Genomic DNA, 25,212 nt, shown 5'->3' with positions numbered 1-25,212 from the left:
ATTTGTGATTCCAGTGACAAGGGTCATAGGGAGTCTGGCATTTCAGATGTGCAGGTATAAGTGTTGTGCTGTTCCTTGTGTTGCAGGTGGATATTCGCTTTCCCCAGAGTGGGGCTCCTGACCCCAACTGTGTGACTGTGACAGGACTCCCTGAGAATGTAGAAGAAGCTATTGATCACATCCTGAACTTGGAGGAGGAATATGTAAGTGTTCAGCAAATCTGTGATGGGGCTTAGGAAGAGCTTCCCCTGCCGCAGAGCTGGATGTCTGAGCTATGTCCACATGGTATTTTCTTCCACTGCATGAGAGAAATTGAGCCCTGTGCAGGTGGCTGTCAGCTTCCACTGCAGCTGTCCCTCAAACCAGATGGACTGCCCCCTCTGTCCAGGAGAGGACAGTGAATGAGAATGCTGGGACACCCCAGGATGTCCATGTTCTTGCCTTGTAGCAGCCTGCACCAGTTAAAAGTTGTGGCCCTCAGACTAGTGCAGACACATCATTTTGGTCACTGTAGAACAGGCTGGTGAGCTTGAACAGGTTGCAGTGTGGTGAGATGGAGGGGTGGACATTTTATTCCAGTTTGAGGAGCTATCCAGATCCCCCCTCACTGGTTGTGTTACTGCAGCTTGCAGATGTGGTGGACAACGAGGCAATGCAGGTGTACATGAAGCCCTCCTCACATGAAGAGTCCAAGGCCCCCTCCAAGGGCTTTGTGGTGAGAGATGCCCCCTGGGCCACCGTCAACAACGAGAAGGTGAGTGCTGCTTGTGCTGCAGGCTGGGGGCACAGAGCCTGGGGACACTTCTGTCTGTGCTGGGGACACAGCAGCCTCTCCCTGGTGACAAAGTAGCTTTTAGCTGCTCTTTGTGGCCTGAGCTGTCCTATCCAGCTTCCAAAACACTTTCCCAGGGTCTTGTCACTCTGGCTACATCAGTGTGGAGCTGTTGGGGAATGGGGGATCCTTACCAGAAAGTGTCCTGCCAGGTTGTGTTATTTTTAGGGGTAGAGGTAGGGCCTTGAGACTCATGCTGCAGCACAGAACTGGCTCAGTGTTTGCAGCTCTGAGTTGGGACATGTGGCAGCTCATCCTTAGCTGTCCTGCTGCTGCAGGGCTGGCCTGACCCTGCTCCAGTGTTACCGAGCTGGGAACCTTGGAGCCCTTTGCATCTTATCTGTACCCTCCTCAATGTCACCTCTAGATGTCCTGGGGCCACAATGATCCTTTTTGTTCCTTCCCCATTGTCTCTCCTCCTGGGATATCAACGATGCTGCTTAGCTCAGGGCCTCACCATGTAAGTTCACAGCAGAGCAGGAGCTTAACTTGTTCCCTTTTTGTTTGCTCTAGGCCCCTGATATGAGCAGTTCTGAAGACTTCCCCAGCTTTGGGGCTCAAGTGGCCCCCAAGACTCTTCCCTGGGGACCCAAACGATAATGACCTGGAAGCAGAAACTCCTCCAGCCCGCTGACCTGACACTAACCTGCCACAAATACTTCCTGTCTGAAATCTGACCCAGCGGCTGGAGCACAAATCAATTGTCCCAAGAGGTCTCCTAATGGTGTCTGGAGTGCTAGACCCCATCCTGCTCCCCTCAGCTATCACCGTGTCTAGGACCCACCCTCATCTCTTGATGGATATTCTTTCCTCCTTTGGAACAAGACTTCCACTCAGATTCAAACACTAAATGTGTGTGTTTTTGTTAGAAACTTCATAATTGACTCCAAGTGGCTAAGATTTGCAGCTTCCCAAGCGCTAGCAGAGCAATCTGCTCTCTTGAGCATGTCTGACTAGGCATTCTCGCCTTCATTAGGAGACCTCCTTTACTGTGGCTAGGAATCTACTTCCTGTCTCATGACCTCAGGAAATAAATTTCCTTGACTTTCTAAAGCCAAAACGTTTGCCCTCTTTCCTTTGTGTTTATCCCAGGCCTTACCTTACCTTTGTAGAGTGCAATCAACTTTTTTTCCTTTTAACTGCCAAAAATTCATTTAATGCTGATAGCTGACTGTGGGGAGAGAGCTTCAAATAATCTATAAGGTCAGAAACCTGCTTTTTAAAGAAACAAAACCTTCAATAGGCTGTAGAGACAACAGAGATGGAAGGGGCCAGAACAACATATGGCTACTCTGGTCAGGAAAACACCCGCGAGCGCGCGTCCCTGCGCCGCACCAAGCACAGCCCCAGCCTGCACACTCGACCAGTCTTCCAGTGCTTGATGACAGACCCTGCTCCTTGTTCCCCCTTCCCAGCAGTGTGAGCAGGCAGGAGAAGCCAGCACACGGCAGTGTGGCCGGATGGGACAGGTTTGGCTCGGCCGAGGTGGCTGCAGGGACGTGGCTCAGGAGCAGCTGGTGGGACACAGCCTGGAGAAGCTGTGGCTCGCTGTTAGTGCTGTGGCAGTCACACCGTTCCTGTTGCCTTCTTTCTACCTCAAACAGCAGTATGATGGGGGCCTCTCAGTGGTCTTGGGTTAGCAGTTACTCCAGCTGTCACCTGGGCAGCCATAGCAGAAACGTGGAGGAGAAGCAAGAGGAGCCTTGTGTCTCCGCACAGCTGTGAGAGCTGCTCCAGAGGGAAGCAGAGCATGGTGGTGCTGAGGCAGGCTGTGAATCCATAGGACTGCATGCTGAGCTAGCACAGGGCTTGGCCCCAGGGCCGTGGCTGCAGCTGTGGCCTAACCCTGGGCTGCAGAGGTTGTGTGAACCAGGCTTCTGCTCTGACAGCATTGGGGGTTGATGTGTGTGCTGAGCCCTGAGACCTCCATCATGTGGTAGAGGGTGATCCATGATCTGTACTCGGGGCCTCTTGCACCTGGGCCCTGCCACAGCTTGCTCAAAGGGTGTTGTCTGAGCTCCTCTAGCAAGAGGAAAACCATGTCTTCATGGAGGGAGGCATGTAGCGTGGGCTTTTTGTGTGCCCCCACTTCCCTGCACTGGTCCTACAGAGCTTGTAGTCTGAGCCATTCCTCTGTCCCAGCTGCTTCAGCTCTTGGACAAGCAGGAGTTCCTAGCCTCTCTTGTCTAGTGCTGCTGACAGAGCACAACTGTGGCAGGCTGAGCCCAGCTGCCTTGCCTTCCCTCCTCGGGACAGGCTGAACATGCCGATGCTTTTCCTTCCTGCGCCAGCTCTTCTTGGCAGAGACTGCTATGCAGAAGTCAAACCAAAACCTCACAGCGCTCTCCTTTAGTCTGAGAACCAAGTGAAACAGAACGTGGCCCGTTGTGGGGTGCCTGGTTGCCCCTGAAGAACAGGGTGGCCTTGCCTCCAGCACGGGAGAAGGGGAACTAGGGTGGTACCTTCCCATCTGCGTCTGTCAGAAAATGGTTAATACCCTGTAGCTTAGGTCTGCCCTGCATCCAAGTCTATCACCCCCTCCTCTTTATTCCCCCGTGCCCTCACCAGTTGCACAGCAAGGCTTGAGTTACATCCAGGGCACCCACTGCCTTGGGCTCATGCCCCACAGCCCAACCTTCCACTCTAAAGAAGGTCATGAAGTGATTGTACCTAGTACTGTCCCCCCAGCACCCTCCTTCCGCAGCAGACTGTGGCATGTGTCCATTTCTTCTCTTTGACGTCTTCCATATTGTACGTTTCCATAGCAATGATCCCTTGGCCTTAACTTTGGAATTTGGAGACTATATGCAAACATGTAAAAAGGCTCATGAGTATGGATGACACTGGAATTTTATAAATTCTAAAATAAAACCTGAAACAGCTTGGAGTGTGGTGGATATTATTTCTGCTGGTGGGGTGAGATCCAAGACAGCCCGTGCTGGGCTGAGTTTAGCCAGGGATTCAAGGACTTCAAGTTTGCACACCTGAGCCTTTGCTGTGGCCTTGCCCTTGAAGGGGTGGGACTCACATGGCAAGTGGTGGGTCGAAGGAAGGGGGTGAGAGCAGGAAAGGGCTGGGGGCTTTCCCCATCCCTTGTCGGGGAACAAGAACCTGCTTGCCTCCAGGCAGCTGGTGCCAGGGACGCTGCTGGTGTCAGGAAGGGGAGGCTTCAGCCATGGTCCCTCTTGCTCAGCTACTCTGCAGCCTGAACCTCTCTGGCCAGGTACTGTTCACTCTTCATCTTAACCTCCACAGCCTCGTGCACGTCAGGCACCAGCCGTGCAATCACACATCCAGTAAGGAGACCCAGATGCTGGAAGTGGATGGGAGGTGTGGTGAGTCCTTACCCTTGCCCTAGCACCACACCCTGGGCCGCCCAGTTGGGCTCAGCAGCTGGCACCTCAAAGGGGATGATGAAACCCGAGCACACGGCCAGCAGCTGCCAGTCAGCCACGGGCAGGCAGGCTGCCATCCTGGTCCCTGAATGCTCCTAACCGAGGGAGCAAAGTGCAGCAGGTACTGACTGAACTCCCGAGCAGCTCCTCCTGCTCCCAGCCTGGCATGCCAGAGCACAGCAGGACCGGCCCTCAGCCAGCTTCTGCTGGGACCTAAGCCACAGGTAACCCGGCCCTGAGGGAGTTTATTCCTCACAAAAGCCCCTCCCTCCACAGCGGTGTCCAGTGACCCTCCCCACCACTGCACACTGACATGTCCAGCCACGCTCAGCCCTGGCACGAGTGGGGGCCCCCAGAACCTCAAGGAAGTGGGTGGACAACGTGGACCTGGCCAAAAGTCGCTCTGCTAAACAAAATATTTGCTGTGGCAGAGGCAGAGAAAGGCAAAATCCCAGCCTGAGGAAGGAGGAGCCAGCCGAGGCAGGAGCAGGCTCCCACCTGCATGGGCTTTGCTCTGCAGGACAAAGTCCCGTGGTGCACCAAGGTGAAGTTCACGTGCAGGCTGCTGCTGTGGATGTACCTGTAGTATGCATGGGGCAGAAATCAGAGGTGAAGGCTATGAGGAAGGCCTTGAAGCAGGGACATGTGCACCAGCAGATCCTGCAGCTGGGGGACACCCCATTCCCACCCTCCTTCATGCCCTGTGCTTCTGGGGTGGTTTTCTGCTCCTTGCCCTCAGCCTGCCAAACCAGACGTGACACTGGTCTGGGACAGCAGACAGCTGTTCCCTTTCTCCAATTATTGCCAAGCAAGAGCGTGACAGCTGCCCACTGCCCGTGGCTGGAGCTGCACCTTCTGCACAGGCAGACCCACCCTGAGCACTGCTGCTCCCCTCACCGTGCTGCATCCTGCAACACCCAAACGAGTTGTCCCCAATTCCCTTACTCCACGTGCAGCCCCCTCACGCCCCGCTGCCCAGGTGGGTGCTCACCTGCAGGGTGGAGAGCCAGGTGCCAAGGCGCCATGCCCGCTCAGCCACAGGCTGCTCAGAGGTGCACTTGTGGGCATCCAGGCACATCTCCACCCTGTTGCTGAGCAGGGTGAGGAGGGGTGCCAGGGGACAGGCTGCCACGAAGATGGCCGTGAAGCCAAACTGCAGGACTAGGAGAAAGAGAGGACGAGGAGCTGTGAGGGAGGGACAGGCTGAGATGACAGCATCAACTGCAGCATCTCACAGCCCCATCCTGTGGGGATTGGGGCAGCCCTTCTCCCTGCAGCTTGCTCAGGGTGAAAGCTCCTTCCTCTGGGGGACTCCTGCAGTTCCTGCCTCTCCACACCAGCTTTCTCTCTCCCAGCAACCCTCAGCACTCCCCAGCCCGAGGCCAGTCCCTATCCATCCCCAGGAATTCATCAAGCAGCCCTTTGAACCCACAGCCCTGTGTGCCTGCTCCACCAGGGCTGACTGCCCCTCCTCATCCTCCTCCTTGCTTGAGAGGAGCTTCTGCTTTTGCTGCCAGCACTTCAGCTCTCTGGAGGAGCCAAAGAAGGACCACCATGTCCTCTGCTACTGAACATGCCCTTGGCATCCTGCGTGAGCTCAGGGAGGTGTGACAGCCCTGACAAGCCAGGGCACACTCACAGCATGGCCACCTCCTGCACCTTGGTGCTAATCTGCTTCCCCACCGTGATGCCAGCAGCTCCTGTGCCAGCTCTGTGGCATCCCCTGGGGCTCCCTGCAGGGACAGGGGGCTCTCAGCCTGCTGGCACAGGGAGATGGCACCCCAGCATGGGAAGGCATTCCCACAGCACACACCAGCTGGAACTGCCCATGCAGGGGCTGGTCTGTCCCAGCTGGCACTCAGCCCTCATTCCCCAGGCTCTGAGCCCTGGAGTGCACCCGGAGCAGCCCAGGGAAAGAAGGGCTCATCTGGTTCACACAAAGCCTCTTCCTGCTTGCCAAGGTGGGACAAAAGGGCTGATGAGGGTCCCAGACTGGCACCAGTTAGCCCAAACCAGTTGGCACTGCCTCAGTCCCAGGGGTGTTGTGGCCAGCTGAGTGCTCCCACTCCCTGGTGGGTCAGTCCCCCTGCCTCAGTGCTCCTTGCCCATGTGGCAGCAGCACTCCCCTGTCCTTTAGCTGTCACCATGATATTTTCTGAAAAATCCCTTCACCAAGATTTCTTCTCCTGGGAAGCTGAGAAACCTCAGAGAAAAATGTAAATAGTTATCTGATTCTTTTCTCCTGTGTTTGCTGCTTTGGAATGTGGCAGGTGCATGTTTGATTGTTTTTACTTATTGACCAATCAAAGCCAGTGGTGTCGAGGCTCTGAGAAGTCACATTTTTATTATTCATTTTCTAGCCTTCTGATGTATCCCTTTCACTATAGTTTAGTATAGTTTTTTTTAGTATTTAATTTCGAATAGAATAGAACAGAACAGAATAGATCAGCCTTCTAAGAATATGGAGTCAGATTAATCTCTTCCCTTGTCCTGGGACCCTCACCAACACAACATTTAACCCTGCTCAAAGACCCAGGAACCTGCTTTCAGAGCCAAAGAAAGAAGGGATGGGGCTCTGGAGGAGAAGCTCAGAAGCAAAACGAAGTGAGATCCCACAGCTGTCCATGGGACAGGAGTGGTGACTGGCGGTCACCAGGTCCCCTGGAAAGCAAGGAGGCTGCAAACGCCATCAGAGCCCCACAGAAATGCAGCTGCTGGTGCAGAGTGGGACAGCCAGGAGCTCTGGGGCACTGTCCCCTTCCCCTGCAAGCCTGGGGACTGCAGCTCCTCACCTGCAGAGGCACCTGGAGCTGGAGCTGCTGCACAGTAGCAGAGCAGGCTCCAGGTGCCTTCAGCACCTCCTTCTCCAGAGGAGTCATGTGCTGTGGGGAGAAGGTGACTCCAGCAGAAGATAAAAGGTAAAAGGTAACAGATAACAGGCAAGGCTGCTGGCGCCTGTAGCTGTTTGTGTGGGCAGCACTGGGGTGACTGTGCTGCGTGGATCAGCCTGGCAGAGCTGACCCAGGAGATGAACACAAACACATCCACCCCTGGATGCACTCCTGGAGGAGGCCCCCACGGCAGGGCATATCCTGCCCTGGATCCACCAATCCATAAATCAAGGCTGGATTTACCACAAGGGGATAGAAATCTGGAGTCAGATCACTGGGTACCTTCTCTGTGTGAATCCCAGCAGAGTGAAGCTTGTCCAGAAGTTTCTTCCTCCAGGTCCTGTGGATGGCAGCAGATTTCTCCTGCAAGTCCCTGTTCTCACAGTCCTGCTGCCAGCTCAGCTCCTGGGGGATGGTTTCCCACACCAGGACCAAGTCTGAGGCAAGGAAAGGGATCTCATGATGGAACCCAAAGCCACGTTTGTCCTGTCTCTCTCCTCCAGGACTTGGTGCTCTGGTGGGGCTGGGCATTGTCTTGAGTGAAAGAAGGAGCTGAGGGAAGGCTGTGCCTGCTCTGGAGAGGGTTCCAGCCACTTCACCTGGCTGTTCCTAATGGGAAACAGGAAGCTGGGAGAGTTCATTAACAGGACTGAGAACTGCATCTGTCTCATGAAAGGGAAGGGCTGGAGCACCTGAGTAGGATGAGTGCTTCCCAGTGCTTTTCAACTGCTGCAGAGATGCAGCTCAAGGGCCCAGATCAAACACAGGTGCAAAGGACAGCAATACCACACTGCCATCTTCAGTAGAAGCAGGATGTGATTCAGATTTTCTGATGGCAAACACTGTCTGCAACAAAGTTACCAAACCCTGTTAATATATTAACACCAGCTTGTCCCCAGTCCCTTCATGAGCTTGTAGCTGTGTTTAAAAACATGAATACAAAAGGGCTACTCCCCCTGCAGCCCCTTGTTGTACCACCAGGTATACCTGGTAACTAACCTGGGTCAGATCTTTTTTCACACCACTGCTGAGCCTTGATCTGGAGGTGGTGTTTGTGAGGACATTCCTAACCTGAACGTGTGTCACAGAGTCACCAGTGGTCAGCAAGTGGCTCCCATGGCTTCAGCCTGCTGCAAACACCTTCTGGTAAAACCTCCCCCATGAAATAAAAACCACAGGCACACTGAAGGCTCTGTGTTAAGATTTAATAATAATAATAACAACATTTCAAAAACAATGAGTGCATTGTACACGAGACCTGGTTTCAGTGCTTTTTGTTGACTTTTTGCCCTGTGTGTGTCAGTGTACTGAAGACCTGGGGAGTGGTAAGTGGATAAAAAACCCTGCTGGGACATTTCTTGGAGGAGGGCAGGGGAGAGAGGGCAGCAGGAGGCTCAGAATCGAACGAAGGTGGCGTCGATCTGCCGCACAGTCGGGAGGGCCAGCATGATTTTGCGCCGGTACTGGGGGTCCTTCTGCAGGGGGTTTCTCTCCAGGTACACAGTCTCCAAGTTCTTGGCTCCTTTCAGCTCATCCAGGTCGCTCCAGCTCTCCACGAGGTTGTCATTCATCTGCAGAGCACACACAGGCCCGTTCACACCCACGGGGACCCCCAGAAAAGGAGAGCAGTCGTGGTGCTGCGTCACCAGGGCACCACCGCTCACAAACTCCTCCTCCACGCGATCCTTCTTGCCCTGGAAGCCCTGAGATGAGCTCTCCTGTCTCACATGCCAGGCCTCAGCACTAACCCAGCCCCCCAGGCTGTCCTGGCTGCTGGGCAGATGCCCCACCCTTCAGACAGCAGATCCAGTCCAACAGTGTGCCAGGAGAGACCCTGCAAGGCACCAGGCCAGTCTCTGCACCATCTCCCTCTCCACCGTGCATTTATGGGCTGGAAATTGTTATATCATCATTTATTTCCACTGTGACACCCATCTTTAATGACTTCTCAGGACACATTAAAAAAGGTCCCAAACTGACAAGAAAAGCAACATTTTCCTCTCTCCTCTACATAAATTTCCCTGCAAAAACTGCTTCTACATTCCAGAGGAAATGCCAAGCTCTCTGATTTGGGTTCTTCTCCTGCCTCATTGCTGGCTCTGCAATTGCACACAAAGGAATGAGTGCTTCAGCTGTCCAGCAAGGAAGCAAAGCTGCAAGGTGGCCCCATGCTGCCCAGCCCTGAGACAACAGCACCCTTTGCTTTTGGATACAGAGTCACTGCAGCAATGCCACCTTCACATAAAATATAAAAAACCTCACTGGATTGTCTCATTCTGCTACAGCTCATCACAATGTTACTTCAGCCAAGTCACTCAACTTGCAGGTATCTCAGTCCCTCCACTGGGGATGTGCTACTGGGAAACTGCTAGAAGACTATCACAGTGGATAGGATTTTGAATTCTGTTTACTTAAGGTGTTAAAGGACATTGTTATGTGGCTTCAGTTGTGCAGTCAGTGAAAAAAAAAATATAAATTGGGAGATACAACACTGGTTTCCATTGAAAATTCTGCCCTGCTCCTTTTCAAACCAATCAGTTTTTTTAAACATAGTGTTGGAAGGCTGGAACAAAGCCAGGAGGCATTTTCTGTTCTCAGCTAAGAGATCTTGGCCAGCACTCTGCTCTGACAAAGGACTCCAAACACACTGGTGTTTTTGCAAAGGAATCCAGCCAAGTTCAGCTCTGGCCTCTCCTTTCAGTCACACTGCAACCAGTGCAGACACCTCCTGTAAGCACAGCAACAGCAAAGAGGGAAACAGGAGGGAATTGCACGGGATAAGGACAGGCCCCACACCAGCCACACTGCACTGTCACCTCTACTGCCACAAGATTAATGGGCAGCTAAATGGGCTTCTCCTCAGCCCTGCTCCTTAAAGAGCTCCCTGCAGACAGGCATGGCCAGGTAGCACTGCTGGGGGGCTCCTCAGCCACTCTGCAAGATGAGGAGCACCATCTCAGGAGCCTGGGCTCCAGACTCCAGCTGGGCTTCATTTGGAGCTGCTTTCCACTCATTTTCTCTCAGCATCTGCCCAAGAGTTTAAATAACTCCAAATGGCAGACCTTGTACAGCACAGCTCTTTTCCTCAGCCTTGAATGCAGAGACTCTCCAAGAGCTGAAGCACAGCTCATGAACAGCTGCTGCTGCTTCTCCATTCTTTCACATGAGCACGTTTGTGCACAGCTCCCAAACATGGCACAGTGCTGATGCTTCAGGACAGGGCATCTCTGAATTTCCTGACCTGACCTAGGAAAGCCAAGGAGTTTAGCAATTCAGGGTGCCAGCAAGAAACAGAAGCAATCCTAAGCTGTTATCAGCCTCATAGGAATGGAACCAGAAGTTGGTTTCATTTTCTTCATGTTTATAACACCATAAACACACCAACCCTGCTCTGAACAAGCTCTCTGCTTCCCCTGGTACTCTGTCATGCTCACTTACAGAAAGAAGAGCTGCAGAAACAGGACATGTGGGGCTGTGTCATAACCAACCTGAGCATGAAGGCACAGCCCATTTCCTAGGCAGAGACAGGCTCCTTACCACTCAGCAAAGCTCAGCAAGAAATCTTTAAGCTCTTCCCTTTCCCTAGGGAAAACCACCACACACTCTTATCCAGACTGTCAGACCTTAAAGTGATCACCAGAACTAGACGACTTCCCTCCAAGGCACACATGCCCACCTGCTGCCCATCTGAAGGGTTTCCCTCACTCTGGCACAGACATTTTGGGGAACAGCTCTGGCCTGTGCTTACCCAGAACTCCTGCAGCTCTGTTAGGTGGCTGATATTCTCAATCTTCTTAATTCTGTTGGCTGCAATGTCCAGCATTGTGAGTTTGTTCTAGACAAAGCAAACACAAAAATATTAGATCTGATTTCCTTTCATCTTCTCTGTGCCACTTTTTCCAGGCCCAGAGTTGGAAACTGTCAGGAGCAGACAGGTTATTGCCAGCTGCTCACATTCAGCTCAACTTTTGCTGCCTATATGGAACAAGGAAGATTGTTTTCAATTAAGCTGGGCTACTGACCCCTCCATGTGACAAAAATGAAGGCAGTTACTGGCTGGATGGCAACTGCCAGCCAAGGGCTCCTAAAAAGTGAGCTTTACTCAAAGTACATTAAGAGGAGGATTAAAAATCAGATCCAAAGTGTCCCCTTGAGCAGCACAGCTGACCAAACTCTTAGCAGCAGGAAACTCAACAATTTTAGAAAAGCTTTTGCTGGGTGAGAGTGAAAATGATCCAGGCTTCCACAAAATCCATCCCATCCAAAAAGAGAGATATGTACATTGGCAGGAAGGCAAGCTGCATGCTATAGCTGGCCTCTCTTACTTCTAGCTCCAGTTTTGTCCTGTTGAAAAGCACTCATGGTTATCTACAAGCTGCTGTCTGAAAGGCTGCAGCAGCTGTGTCCAGGAGCCTTCCCATGGCTCAGGATCAGCCAGGCTACTGCTTCAACCACATCTCCCTTCCCCATGTCACAAAAATAATCCTGCTCCAGAATATCTGGAGGATCTTTACCCACACAAGACACTTCAAAATACAACAAACACGTGGATAATTTGTGGTCTCTCAAGAGACCCAGGAACTGGGGAAACCGAGGAACAAAAACTTCCAGAAAAGCCACTAACACAAGCAGCTCAGGGCAACAATTGTGCTGCACAGTCAGCCAAAGGCTCACATTGTTCTCCAGTCCCTCGATGACCTCGATGCCGTTGTGGCTCAGGTAGAGCTCCCGCAGGTTCACCAGGCTCTGCAGCCCCTCAATCTTGGTCAGACGGTTGTTCTGCAAGTGCAGCAGGCTCTTTAGCACCCTCCAAACAACCCCAAACCCGTGGCACTCACCGGGGAAAAACCTTTCTCTAAAGTATGGCTGGGAAGGGGAAATAGTCTGCTTGGGCCCACACAGACCTTGGGAGCTCAGCTGTTTGTCTCTGCACCACTGATGCACGAGGAAGTCCCATGGGAGTCCCAGCCTCCAGCAAGAATCAGACTCTGACCTTCCCACCAAAAGTTGCAGCCTGAAAGTTTTTGGCTTGGTGCCTTAACAAACAGCAGGCCTGTGCATGAACAGTGTTCATTTTGTAGGTCTTTACAAATGGGAAAGTCAGAGGCAGTTACACCACCTTAATCACACTGCACTCTTGTCTTGTCTGCACTCTTGCAGGACATAAAGCTAATTGTTTAAGCTCTACAGAATAATGGCACATACAGGTACCACTGCAGGCAGTCAGTGTGGCTTGCCAGCAGCTTTGAGAGCTACTACAATGCACAAGCACTGTCTCATGGAGAAGGAGATGCAGTGAAAGAAATTAGCTGAGTGTATTTTACTCCACCTTTTAAAAAAGGAAGAAGCTGTTTGAAAGCTCACTAAGGACAGATTGCATTCAGCACAGGCTCATTCACATTTCTTCAGTAAGAAGGCAGTGACTCTGAGCCACTGTCCCTGTAAGGACTACCAGCATAACACTTTCAGTGTTAACACATTAGGAAACAGTGTTTCAGACACTAAGGACAGATTGCATTCAGCACAGGCTCATTCACATTTCTTCAGTAAGAAGGCAGTGACTCTGAGCCAGCAGAGTCTACCAGCATAACACTTTCAGTGTTATTTAATACATTAGGAAACAGTGTTTCAGGAAGGAAGTAAGGGATAACACTAATTTCCTCTTCTTTCTTCCATAAAAATCAAACAGCTGTTTTATAATTTTATCAGTGTCTGTCAATCTCAAGTAGCATGAAAGGATGAAAAAAAGACAACACAAAGATTAACACACTTCCTTCCAGCACAGGAGTTTGACCCTGACACTGCAGACCTGCTAATGGGGGGCTTACAAGAAAGCTGGAGAGGGATTTTCACAGGAGTATGCAGTGACAGGACAAGGGGGAATGGCCTTGAGCTGAAGGAAGACGGGTTTAAATTAGGTGTTAGGAAGAAATTCTCCTCTGTGAGGGAGGTGAGGGCCTGGCACAGAGCAGCTGTGGCTGCCCCTGGATCCCTGGGGGAGTCTGGGACACAGCCTGGGATGGTCCACCTTTTAAAAAAGGAAGAAGCTGTTTGAAAGCTCACTAAGGACAGATTGCATTCAGCACAGGCTCATTCACATTTCTTCAGTAAGAAGGCAGTGACTCTGAGCCACTGTCCCTGTAAGGACTACCAGCATAACACTTTCAGTGTTATTTAATACATTAGGAAACAGTGTTTCAGGAAGGAAGTAAGGGATAACACTAATTTCCTCTTTCTTCCACAAAAATCAAACAGCTGTTTTATAATTTTATCAGTGTCTGTCAATCTCAAGTAGCATGAAAGGATGAAAAAAAGACAACACAAAGATTAACACACTTCCTTCCAGCACAGGAGTTTGACCCTGACACTGCAGACCTGCTAATGGGGGGCTTACAAGAAAGCTGGAGAGGGATTTTCACAGGAGTATGCAGTGACAGGACAAGGGGGAATGGCCTTGAGCTGAAGGAAGACGGGTTTAAATTAGGTGTTAGGAAGAAATTCTCCTCTGTGAGGGAGGTGAGGGCCTGGCACAGAGCAGCTGTGGCTGCCCCTGGATCCCTGGGGGAGTCTGGGACACAGCCTGGGATGGTGGAAGGTGTCCTGCCCATTTCAGGGGCTGGAACAAGATGGTCTTTAAGGTTCCTTCCAGCCCAAACCATGAGAAGAGCTGATCCTATCTCACAGGGTGGTTCAAAGCTTTCAGAACACAAGCAGTACCTGTATACTGAGCACAGTCAGGTTTGTCAGGGCATCCAGGTTCTGGAGCTTGGTGATTTTATTCTTTCCAAGGAACAGACTGTCAAGGTTAGCCAAGGTGTCAATGTTTTCAATTACCTGTGAAACGACCAGAGGAGACAGTGTTACTGCAGAACTCCACCTGGGAGACGTGGCTGTCACCTTGTAGCCACATTATAACCCTGTGGTGTATCCTGGGCAGAAGATACTCCTTTGTGAAGGAAAAAAAAGCTGCCACTAGTGAATGGAAAGAAAGAACACAACTTGTAAATTGAGTCCTGCACATCAGTGACTGTATAACACAGAGGTGAGTGTTCAGCTTCTCTGCCACAAGCCAAGTTAGCTGTCTCACAGGTGTGTGTGATACTGGATTTCACTTCTGGCTACACAGCCTTCTTCTGGCAGAACACACCCACAGCAGCCTGAGTGATGCACACTTTTTAAATACACACTGCTGGGAGAATACACACACTGCTCCAGTTTAGCTTGAGCTCAGCCTTCAGGAAGAGAAAATCAGGATTTCTGGGAAGCATCAAGGATATTACAAAGGAAGGTAGAAAGCATGAACAGAAGAGTGAAAACAGGAAAAAAGGGAAAAGGGTAAGATTACAAAAGGCTCCTGCAAACAAAAGGAGACACTTGTATTTCACAGGGAAAAGCCTCTGAATTAAAAAACCAAGATGCTGTTAAAAGCAAAAAGGACTTCACACCAGACTTCAGCACACAGTAAAAACAGTGATATGGACACAGACACACCCAGAGCTGTGTGACTGTGCTGAGGCAGCCTGTGACATCTCAGCTTTTCCACATGCTTCTTGCCTGCCAAAATTTCAAATCAGTGCTGGGGAGCCAGGCCACTGAGTCCCAGCACCACCTGGATCACTCTGGGTGTTCACCTGTGCACGCAGTAACACAAGGAAGGAGAAGATGGACACTCAGGAAAGGCAAGAAGCTTTTCACCCTCTATCCCACAGCTGCCAGAAGACTGAACATACAGTGTAAATCAGCCCAAATTTGCATTCACCCCCCTTCTAGATTATGGACTTAGCCCTGTTGTGACCTTGCAAGAAAAATTATAGATTTGTTGCTCATTGGCAGCTTCTCCAGCCTCAGCATTTCCTTCCAGATGACTCAGTACAGGAAGAGGAATGGAACAGATGAACATGAGGGAACAAAAACCTAAGAACAAGTAAAGAAGTGCTTACATTACAGCTGCCTCAGTCCAGCTTTAAGGAAATAAAGCATTAAATATGTCAGCTCAAGCATAAAGTTCTGCTTCCCAAAAGAAACAGAGCAAGAAGTGCCAAGTCATGAGGGCCTCCAAGGTAAGGGCACTCTGGGGGGTTTGAGTAGGCAAGAACAGCCCAGCTGCAGCAGCTTTGATACAAGGGAAGAAGTCAATCAGGCACCTCAGAGCCAAGAACACTGCCTGAAGAGTCCACAGGCTTGTACCCTAAAGAGTTAAGGGTATGTCCAGCTGTAAAACACACAGCCAAAGCACCCTAACCAAGAGAAAACCAGCTCAGGAGTTCCAGGTACCCCCAGGCAGCATGAGATTTCTTTGTGCCAAGTCACAGGTTACTCACTCCAATAAAGCAATCAGAAGCATAGAACACTGCTGCTTGAAGAAGTCAGAACAGAATTAACAGACAAACAGAAAAAAACCCACCAAAAATAAAGTAATTTAAGAAACTTGTGTAACTCATACTGTGACAATTTAGGTTTTTTTGTTGTTGTTTGTTTGTTCTGTTAATATGCTCAGGCTCAACACTGAGAAAACACATAAATCTAATCTCACTGTTAAAAAGACATTCCTTGGCTTGACAACATTGTTGACAATGTACTGCCTAAGTATCAATTCAGAAATCTAGCTGGATTTCTTTTTTTCCAGATGACAATGATGCTTAGATACAGAACACAGTACAGTTTTGTTTAACCCAACTTCTGTAATGCAAGGATCAGTGTGCTGAGCCTGCTGTGCTTCTGAAAAAAGCCAAGTGCTTCTCTCCAAAACTCCTGTTCCCCCACCCTATGCAAACTCTAAGGTTCCTAATCCCTCATCTGACCTGGCTGATGTTCTCACACTCTAGATTTATCCCCCTAAATAATTTCATTTCCAAAGCAAAAATTCCTAGAAAACAATTCAGTCCAATTTGGCTTTAGGAGCAAACCAAAATTTTTCCTCTTCAAAAATGCAGCACACATTTCTGCCTTAGAAGGCTGCTTTTAATAGATGAAGTTTCCTTCTTTTCTACAAAGACAAGTGTTCTTCCACAAGTCCTGAAACAAAAAGGACAAACTGATCTTTTCCTAATCTTTCAGCATAACAAGTAATTTCTCAGAGACTATAAATGGGCAGCACTAACTCAGACCACACTGATTGAAATGCACTCATCTTCTATGAGTATTTTCTAAAGAGCATGTAATTAAAAAAGCTTTAAAAAAAAGAGCTTATTTTGCATGTTGCAAGTCTTTTGTGTCATCTGTCTTACCAGTTCTCTTAGGAACTGAGAAAATACATGAATCACACCTTAGGGACAGGAGAGACTACTCATAACTGCTCTCCTGTAAGTGGCAGAGATTTTAAATTGAAAAAGTCACAATCTGCATAATAAAACCCCAAAGCAATCAGCAGTACAGTACCAAATTTTAGGTTTTAAAGGCATTCTAGAGCAAAGCCTCAAGAAATTTTTTTCCTAAACAAGACTGAGTGCCATAGCAGGCTGTCAATTGCACCTGCAGATCAAACTCATTTTCTTTTCAATAGGTTTCATGGGCTCAGCACCAGCCTGTAGCAAGGTAAGAGAAAACAACTGCTACTTTTGATAGGCTTGGCTCTCTAGCAAGAAGAAACCATCACCTGCAAAAGGAAACACACAGGGGATGTGAGAGTTCATTAAAGACAAAAACTCACAAATGGTGATTTAGCAGCCAGGCACTAATGCATAATGAAAGGCTCCAGCATGCACAGCAATAAGCACAGGGAGTGACTGGAACAATAAAAACCAACAAAACTGCAAATCAAAGTCAATGCAGTGCACTTTCAGAAAATGCCAATATCACAGCACAGAGCTGAAAACTCTGCAGCCAACATCTCTCCGAGCAAACCTACCCGAATTCGATTGGACCCCAACTCTAACATCTGCAGCATCTGCAAGCTGCTCAAATTCTCAATTTTGCTGATTTTGTTGTTGACAAGGAAGAGCTTTTTAAGCTGGGTAAGCCGATCCAGTCCTTCAATGTGTCGCAGAACATTAAAGGAGATGTCCAGGACCCTGAGGCAAAACAAACCAAAGGTCTCATCAGTCCATCAGGCAGGGATCATTCTGAAAGAGGCACTTTTAAACTGGTGGGGAATCTCCCTCCACGTCTGCAGAGATCAAGCATTTGCTAGGCCTTGAAGCTGAAGTCATGAATGTAATTTCTTTTTATCAGAAAACACAACAAATAAAACTCTCAAAATACTTCTGTAGTGTGTTAGGGAAAAAAAAAAATCATCTGCCACATGCAGAAGACAGCCACTATTTTGCCCAGCCATGGAGCTGCCACAGTGGGAGGAAGCCAATCTGCATTGTCCTTGGGAAAGGTACCTGAAAGATCTGCCTCTGACAGGACCATGCCAAGGGATCCCCTGGGCAGGAAGCAATTGTGATGGTGAGAAGTGGGCCAGTCCTGCCCCAGGGGGAACAGTTTTGTAATGTACCCCCAGAGTGATCCAGGCAAGTGCCAGAAACTCAGAAACTTGGAAGAGTACTTACTCCTTCCCTAACACTCGTCAAAAAAATCCCAAAAACCTTACCTGAAATCTCTTGTCATTTCTGCAGGAATAAACACCTGTTACTCAGAGCTCTCACTGCAAGAGCAAAGGGGGCCTGAGAGCTCCCACACCTGAGTGGAAGCTACAGCCACCAGCCATTCTCACTGCCTCACACAGCACAGGGCTCATTTCCAGCTGCCTGTCCCTGGGCAGCTTCAGGACAATGAAATTTGTGTACTGCACAGGTGGAATATCAATACAGAACAGACATTATCCTTCACAGAGCAGCCAAATAAATTCTGAGAGAGGCTTGGGTGATAATCACTGGACTAAGTACAGCATGAGTAACACAGTGAGCAGCAAACCATCCCCAAACTAATCCTGGTGATTCCCCTGGACTCACTCAAGGTCCACCAGAGACTCCAAGTTCTCGATCTTCCGAATTTGATTGTCATAGAGATCCAGCTCCCGCAAGGTCTGCAACTGCTCCAGGTTCTCAATGTGCTTAATCAAATTCTGACGGAGACACAGAGTCTGGAAAAGTTGAGGAAATTGTTGAGGAAAAGTTTAAAAAGAAACAGGAAAATGGCTATGAAGGAATGCCTTCTGGCTTACAGACTGAAAGGTGTGGGTGAGGGTTCCCCCGTGAAGTTCTGCTGGGAATTTGTTGGGTTGTTAGTGGCTTGTGGGGTTTTGTTTGGTTTTTTAATACAATCTTTTCTTGGTATGCTCCAGTTCTACAGAAGGAAATCTTTCAGCCACAATGGTCAGATACAGTAACAGCAGCCCAGAGAGGATACAAAATCTCCATCCTTGGAAATACTCAAAACCTTAACTGGAGAAGTGGTATGCTCCAGTTCTACAGAAGGAAATCTTTCAGCCACAATGGTCAGATACAGTAAGAGCAGCCCAGAGAGGATACAAAATACTCAAAACCTTAACTGGAGAACGCCTTGAGCAACACGTTCTAACTGGGCCTGCTTTGAGGGCTTTACTGAGATCCTTTGCCACCCACATTATTCAGTGTTCAGTCTGCTGTGCTAGTCCAGGATGTGCCCTGATGCACTGCCTCTCATCCACTTCCAAAACACACTTGCAAAATCCCAAGATTTTTATTATTCCTAGACAAATAGGTAAACACTACCTTTTCCAGCTAAAAATGAAGCAACTCACTAAACCTCAGCCAGAAGAGGCTGTCTCTCTGTCCTCTTAGAGGTTAGATCTACAAAATCCCCAGTTCCAAGAGGCATTCTCTATTCCCCAGGACTGTTACCTTCACTTTCTTGAGCACCTCAAATCCTTCAATCTTCCCAATCCGGAAATGATTCAAGTCAACATCCTTAAAGAGAAATGGAGGGATTTAGCAGATGTTTCAAAACAAATCTGGTCTTTAAAGATCAACGTGGTACTTTGTTCTAGGAAATCATAGTCTTACGAAATGTGTAGCTCATTAAAACTTCCCTTCCAAGAGCATTTGTAAAATGGGTTTGGCACATTTTACCACCACAACTGAGACACACTGCCTGAACCTGTCAACTGCATATAATGCAGCAGCCCTTTCCTGAGTCTGAGCATTACCAAAATTAGAAATCCTCAGAAATTTATTGAGATGGAAAAATTCTTGCATAAATAAAGCTTTGCATAAAGTTCTCTTACTTACTTTGCTAGGGCTTAACCAGAACACAAGTTGCCATTTCCAGTTCCAGGCCTCAGATGAGCAGGAGTCACTGACAGTTTGAATAACCAGTGGTTTTGTGAATGTTAATTCTGCACTGGCAATCAGCTGAGGCACTTCCCATCTGTGCTGTTCAGCCCCAGATGCTCCAGATTTGAAAGTCAAAGAGCAAGAGAGCACTTCCCCACCCTCAAAAGCAGCTCAAACCCTCTGCTGCTAACAGGCTCACGAGGTATCTGATGCCAAGGCACTGGGCTGGGTAAGTCACTGTGCCTGTTCCAAACCACAGGGCTCACAGCAGCTAACAGCTCTCTGAACAGACTCCCTGAAGCTCACAGCCCAGCAGTACCTCTTGCAGCACAGACACACTTTCAGTGCATCTACGCTTCATCTAAAATTCTAAACTACTAACGGAACGTTTCAGCTAGTGATGAAAAATAGAACACCTCTACTTCTAGTCTAAAGGCTCTGAATCAGCTCTGGGGAGGATCACAGCAGCCAGCACCTTCAGAAGAATGAGATCTTTGAATCAGGTTTAATACTTGCCTTTGCCTACCTTTGCTTCCTGCCGAATAAAGCCCGTAAGGACAAAAATCTGCCTTTACCTCAGCCTCTGGGTCCAGGCTAATAGTCTCCATGTCCACTGGGGTCTCCGCTTCTCCTGCAGCAGAAGCAAACACATGACAAGCTCCTGTAGCAGACAGCCCGAGGCAGGATAACAGCCACCATGCAGACAGCAAATGCTCCTCAGGAGCAGAAACACATGAGAGGCACAGTTCAGACATTCTGCTGCATTAAAACCATGAGAGCTCGTTAGGGATAAACCTTTCTTTTCTGCAGGATTTCATGCTCAGATGTAAACCACACACAGAGCAGCCCAACCTGCCTGTGTGGCTGCTGGGAACTGCAGGCTCAAGGGTGGGCAGGATGCCTTTCCTTCACACTACCCCATTGAGAGTGCCTGTGCTCCTCTGACAACATAATAAAGCCTTGCCAAGAAGGAATCCTAACTGCCTGGTGAGATGGCCAGGAATGACCAAATGTCTCAACAATCCCACCCTTCAGGTTTTGGGGTTTTTTTTCATTAGCACTGCCCCTTTATGTCACTATTGTGAACACTTTTGCATGGATCTCCCTTCCTTTGTTTGGCTGAACTCTCTACTATGCCAGACAACACTGTTTATCCCACTGCATGAATTTCCTTGGGAAGTGCTTTTACAGCTCTGGAAAACACCCCAGCATTTGCTGTGCTTCTACCACAGCACACGAGGGAGGGAAATTTACTGCAGAATTCATGCTGAATAATTCATGCTCTTTCCCATTTGGTGCATCAATTTCTGAAGAAAAACAAAGTCTGATTCAGCTTTGCAAAACTGAATTACAACACGACTTGCAAGATTTTTCTACTTCACGTGCAAAGCTTCTCTGAGTGCAAAGCTACCAAAAACCCAAGCAGCTTTAATTACAGTCCCATCCCAAAGGCTTTGCACTAACTCCTGCATGTATGCAAGCTCATTCCCTTAACCCAGCAGCAGTGACTGTTTTCACAGCCCAGAATGGTTAAATCCCTGTAAATGTCAAGTGCTCCTATTTAATGAGTGTTCTTCCTGCTAATGCTTGGCCTTGGAAGTTGCAGTGCAGGCACAAACAGTACCAGCATCACCATTTTTAATGCCACCATCCAGCTCTGAGGCTTTGGTGGTCCACAGATCAGCACTGACCTTCCTGTATTTGGGCTGTTGCTCTTGCCTGGACATTTAAACAGGAAAGAGACTCACTGAGCTGATTCACAGAAGCTGAGACTGAAAGAGCAATCCTCTTTTATTTTTTTTTAATAGTACAAAATAGCAGGAAACATAAATTATATTTTGGGAATGCGAAATGAGCTGGTAGTCTTGGGGATGTTGAACAGCAAGCTAGAAAGGCCACCAAAAATGGACAGACATACATGTGCCTCTCAGCAATGAGAAACACCTGCTTTTTTTCTTATTTTAGTTCCATATCAGGAGCTCTGCCCTCCAGCAAGGGAGTGGGATACCCCACCCTGCTGCTATCAAGGCTGTACCTCTTTGGCCTCTTTCTTGGGTGCAAAGACTCTCAGTGAGAAGTGCTCCAAGCCAAACAAGCAGCCTTGCAGAATTTACAGCCCACAGGAACAGTGCCCAGCTTTGGAACAACAGTTATTTAAGACAGCACATGAAAAATCCAAATTATGCCCCTGCTATTGAGTGATACTGGCAGTAACTTAGTGGCCATGGTGAAGGAACTTCTTGAGTTTCAGGTCCTTTGAGACCTTAAAGTTGTCCAACAGTAAAGCCAATTCCACACTTGGTAAAGAAAAAAATCTTTAGCAAAAAACCCCATTCAAGCAATTGACTTTGTTTGGCTAGAAAGCTTGAATATTTTAATTTATAAACACTTGATTTAGGTAATGTGTTAAATACTCTGTTCTGAGGCTCTTAATTTTGACATATGGCTTTGAGAGACCTCTCATGATAGCCAGTGTGGAAAGCAGCATTCAAATCCAAAGCTGCAAAACCAAATCACACAGAATACACATTGAATTCACTAAAATAAAAGAAATTTGAAACTGAACACACAGGCAGTGCTGTTGTGTACTAAAGTCAACTGCCATGAAGTCTATGCACTATGTATAAAGCATTCAGCAGCCTGAGGGAGATGTGTGCCTGGTATGAGCTGTAAATCACTATTTGTAGGAAAATGTTAAAATACATTTTCTCTCAAAAGCAGAAAAAAAAACCAAAAAAAAAAAAAAAAACAAAAAAAAAAAAAAAAAAGGAGAAAGAAGAGAATTTGTAGGAAAATGTTAAAATACATTTTCTCTCAAAAAAAAAAAAAAAAAAAAGGAAGGAGAAAGAAGAGAAAAATGGTTCTAGCAAATTTACAGCCATTTATATGTCACTTTATTTATGAAGTGACTGGATATAAAAAGCCTCTAAACTGACCCTCCTACAAGCACTTTACAGCCAGGACTGCAATTTCCCTTGCAAATTGCTTTACTCCACACTTCTCAATGGAAAAAATCCCATCACTCTGGCAGTGAAGTTTCCTAAGTGAATTTCTGTGTAACCCATGCCTGCAAGCCACATGCCTTTGCAGAGGTGGAAAAAATCCACCATTGAGAAAACCCAAATTCCACAGTGGGAACAGTCATTACTGAGTTATGTAAGTTCACAGTACCACAAGCATTTCAATCAACAAAAAGCCTAACTACACTTTTTAAGTGCATATGCATGAAGAACATTATAAATAGCTCAGTTACATGATTTCTAACCAGAGGCTCTATTCCTCAGAGAATTAGCTAAATGATGAATTTGAAATTTCAGCTGTTCAAGCTACTTAAGATCTTCTGTGAAAAAAATGTGGAAAACTCATCATTTTCCTTTCAGCTGAGAAATTCAAAGCTGGCTGTGGAAAGTATTTCAAATGTTCAAAAATTATTCCTCTGCTTGGTTCCTGCCCTAGTTTTCTGAATGCTTACAGTTTGGAAAAAGCAACAATACAGTCATTATATTAAACAGTACACAAATGTAATTCAGCAAACAAATCTGAATGTGCTTTTCTTGCTTTCACTGGAGTGAAAGTACATCACTTCTGTATTTCCTTTCATAGAACTCCCAGGGGAACAATGTGCAAAATACAACCTCCAACACACAGCTAAATCATGGCAGCTGAGCAAACACTCAGGATTCCAGGCAGGCAAAGGAAAGCTCTGTCTGATCTGCACAGTTCCATCAACTGCACAGCGCTTGGGATGCACACTCTGCAAAGCCATGAAGACTGGAAGAGCATTTCTTTAGTGACATTTAGGGGGTTTAAACTATCAGCAACAAATTAGATCTATACAGAGTGCACTTAGTTATGGGAAGAGATTTAAAATTCCAGTAACAATTTATCAGTTTGAAAGATACTTTGTCAAATCCCAACCCGCAAGGTTGAGACGAGCAGGGATCCGCTGCAAGAACTAAAATTGCTTTCATTATTTCCCTTCCAGTATCCCAATAACAATAAAAACATGGAGATCTCTGTCAAAAGGATGATGTTATGCTTCAGACTGCACCAAAAGCTCTGCTGAAATCACCACACAGGGTCTGCAGAAATGGATCTGCTCTGACAAGCTCCACGCAAGCCACTGAAAACCCTTCCATCAAACATCCACGGGCTTTAAAGTCTGTCAGTATTTCTACCCCATGTTTTAGTGCAAACAGTGGGATCAGTAGGAAAAGTCTACACCCAAGAGGATTCAAATACATGATTTTGAGATGTCTTAGACCATTTTAAACATGCTGTTTTAATTTAAAAAAAATAAAACAACAAAAGGGACAGGTTCCTTCAAGCCATCCAGAAATAGTCTTGTTGCCTTCCAAAGGAACCTGGCAATTCTGTAGGCAAAAAAACTACATAAACTAAGGCAGAATTATGAAAAGCTCCTCATGACACCTTATGTGGAAAGATTTTCATTAGAACTTATCTAAATTTCCATAAAAGCAAAACATGAACAAAGACGCTTTGCATTTCGATATCAAATATTTCAAAGAGAAACACGGATGGGTAAATAAACAAGGTAAAAAAACAAACCAAAGCTCTAATACTAGCAGTTCCATAAAAAGCAGGCAACTTTATTCTAGCAAGGACAACGCTACAGATTCATCGGCACGTCGGGAGGACGGCTCCGGGGCAGGTTCCCATGGATACCCCGGGAGGAGCCCAGGGGCCGCCGTGCACACGCGGCCGCCGCTCCTGTGCCGAGGCTCAGTACCTGCGGAGTTCTCGCCGTTCTGCTCATCCCGCAGGCTCTGCTGGCTCAGCTCTGTCACCAAGCGAACCGCCTGCTTCCTCCCCTCCTCGTCGCCAGACTCCTCGGACTCGATCCTCTTATCCACTGCACAAGACACAGAAAGGCAGAGTTAGGCTTCTCCCGGCAGCACGGGGCAGCAGCAGGCAGGTAAAATAACCAGGATTCACATAAACGACTAGGCAGTTAGTAGAAATCCTAAGTTAACTAAATGAAAGGTTTAGTCTTAAATAAAAGGCCTCTTACCCCTTGTTTCTACTTTGATTTTGGATGCACTTTTTCCTCCCATCACATCTTCCTAAAACCAACAATCTGGGAAGAAGACTGGAGGAAAAAGGAAATTTCTTAGATCAATGAAGTGCAATTCCAAAGATTACGGAGATGGAATTAGAACGATTACATTTTAAGAGCTTTTAGAATTAAAAAAAAAATAAATTAATCAGTATCATGTACAATAGTACCAATGACACGAAGAAGTGAAGGCATCGATAAAAAAAAAAATCCTCGCAGATAAGAGCAACCTCCCCAGAAGAGCCTGCGGGTCCCTTCAGGCTCACCGAGCCACAGCCGCGGTGGCCGCCCTGAGCCTGGGCCAGCAGAAGCCGCTCGCTGGCCCCCCTCAGTCTTTCCTCTCGTCTCACCGGGGACTAGGGAACACCAGCGCCATCCTGAAGGCTTCCTTCTCGTTATCTTTACTTTTTACGTCACGGCCATCTCCACAACCCCACTCCTTGTCCCTGTGGCCACGGAGCCCGCGGGCATCCCGCCCCGCGGTGCCGCACACCGGCCCCGGCAGGGCCCGGCCGCCGGACACCGGCCTCGGGCTGGACACACGGGGGCTGCGCGACCCCGCGGGGCCCACGAGCCCTCCCGGCGCGCAGTCGGCAGCCGCACCGCACAGAGGCGGCGCTGGAGCAGCCGGCCGCGCCACCCCGACCCCGCAGCCGCCGCGGCAGCCCCGGCGGGCTCTCACCCTCCATCATCTCCTGCGGCCCCGCTCCGCTCTCCGCCGCCATATCGCTCCTCCTCCCGCCGCCCCTTCCGGAAACTGCCTCCGCCGCCGCCGCAGCCAATCACAGCCGGCCGCTGCTGCCGCGCCCCAGCCAATCGC

At 48.4% G+C, this 25,212-nt stretch overlaps 2 protein-coding genes across 5 annotated transcripts in view; one reads left to right on the top strand and one right to left on the bottom strand.

The window, feature by feature from the left end:
- LOC121342062 (high density lipoprotein binding protein) overlaps positions 1–3,714 on the top strand; it is a 39,142-nt gene extending 35,428 nt beyond the window's left edge. For all 3 annotated transcript variants that reach the window (XM_041416146.1, XM_041416147.1, XM_041416148.1), the window contains exons 26-28: positions 87–203; positions 626–754; positions 1,346–3,714. In XM_041416146.1, the coding sequence (XP_041272080.1) occupies positions 87–203; positions 626–754; positions 1,346–1,432 (333 nt within the window). In that variant the 3' untranslated portion in view covers positions 1,433–3,714. The remainder of the gene's footprint in view (positions 1–86; positions 204–625; positions 755–1,345) is intronic.
- Positions 3,715–8,309: 4,595 nt separating this feature from the next.
- Positions 8,310–25,175, bottom strand: PPP1R7 (protein phosphatase 1 regulatory subunit 7). Of its 2 annotated transcripts, XM_041416213.1 has the most exons (11): positions 25,075–25,150; positions 24,348–24,425; positions 24,066–24,188; positions 19,891–19,946; positions 18,884–18,949; positions 18,014–18,144; positions 16,966–17,128; positions 13,836–13,952; positions 11,793–11,897; positions 10,867–10,953; positions 8,310–8,689 (listed from the first exon to the last, which is right to left on the bottom strand). In XM_041416213.1, the coding sequence occupies exons 2-11, from the start codon at positions 24,388–24,390 to the stop codon at positions 8,513–8,515; spliced, it is 1,068 nt and encodes a 355-aa protein (XP_041272147.1). In that variant the 5' UTR covers positions 24,391–24,425; positions 25,075–25,150; the 3' UTR covers positions 8,310–8,512. The 2 variants fall into 2 exon arrangements, with proteins under 2 accessions (XP_041272147.1, XP_041272149.1); XM_041416215.1 differs by lacking the exon at positions 24,348–24,425 and having other exon boundaries at positions 25,075–25,175.
- Between the last annotated feature and the right edge of the window lie 37 nt (positions 25,176–25,212).

The sequence above is a fragment of the Onychostruthus taczanowskii genome, unplaced genomic scaffold (genome assembly GCF_017590055.1).
Source record: "Onychostruthus taczanowskii isolate IOZ18803 unplaced genomic scaffold, ASM1759005v1 scaffold51, whole genome shotgun sequence".
NCBI classification, from domain to species: domain Eukaryota; kingdom Metazoa; phylum Chordata; class Aves; order Passeriformes; family Passeridae; genus Onychostruthus; species Onychostruthus taczanowskii.
The sequence above is the reverse complement of the archived record's forward strand: the minus strand, read 5'-3'. Positions and strand labels throughout refer to the sequence as shown.

What these genes read in the sequence shown, in the direction of transcription:
- PPP1R7 (XM_041416215.1), bottom strand. Translation starts at nt 25,117, where the DNA reads ATGGCGGCGGAGAGCGGAGCGGGGCCGCAGGAGATGATGGAGG. An exon ending in GCCTGGACCCAGAGGCTGAG is followed by an intron (nt 18,950 to 19,890) that starts GTAAAGGCAGAT and finishes TTTCTCTTTAAG; the next exon opens with GATGTTGACTTGAATCATTT. An exon ending in TCGAGGGACTGGAGAACAAT is followed by an intron (nt 10,954 to 11,792) that starts GTGAGCCTTTGG and finishes TGCTTTGTCTAG; the next exon opens with AACAAACTCACAATGCTGGA.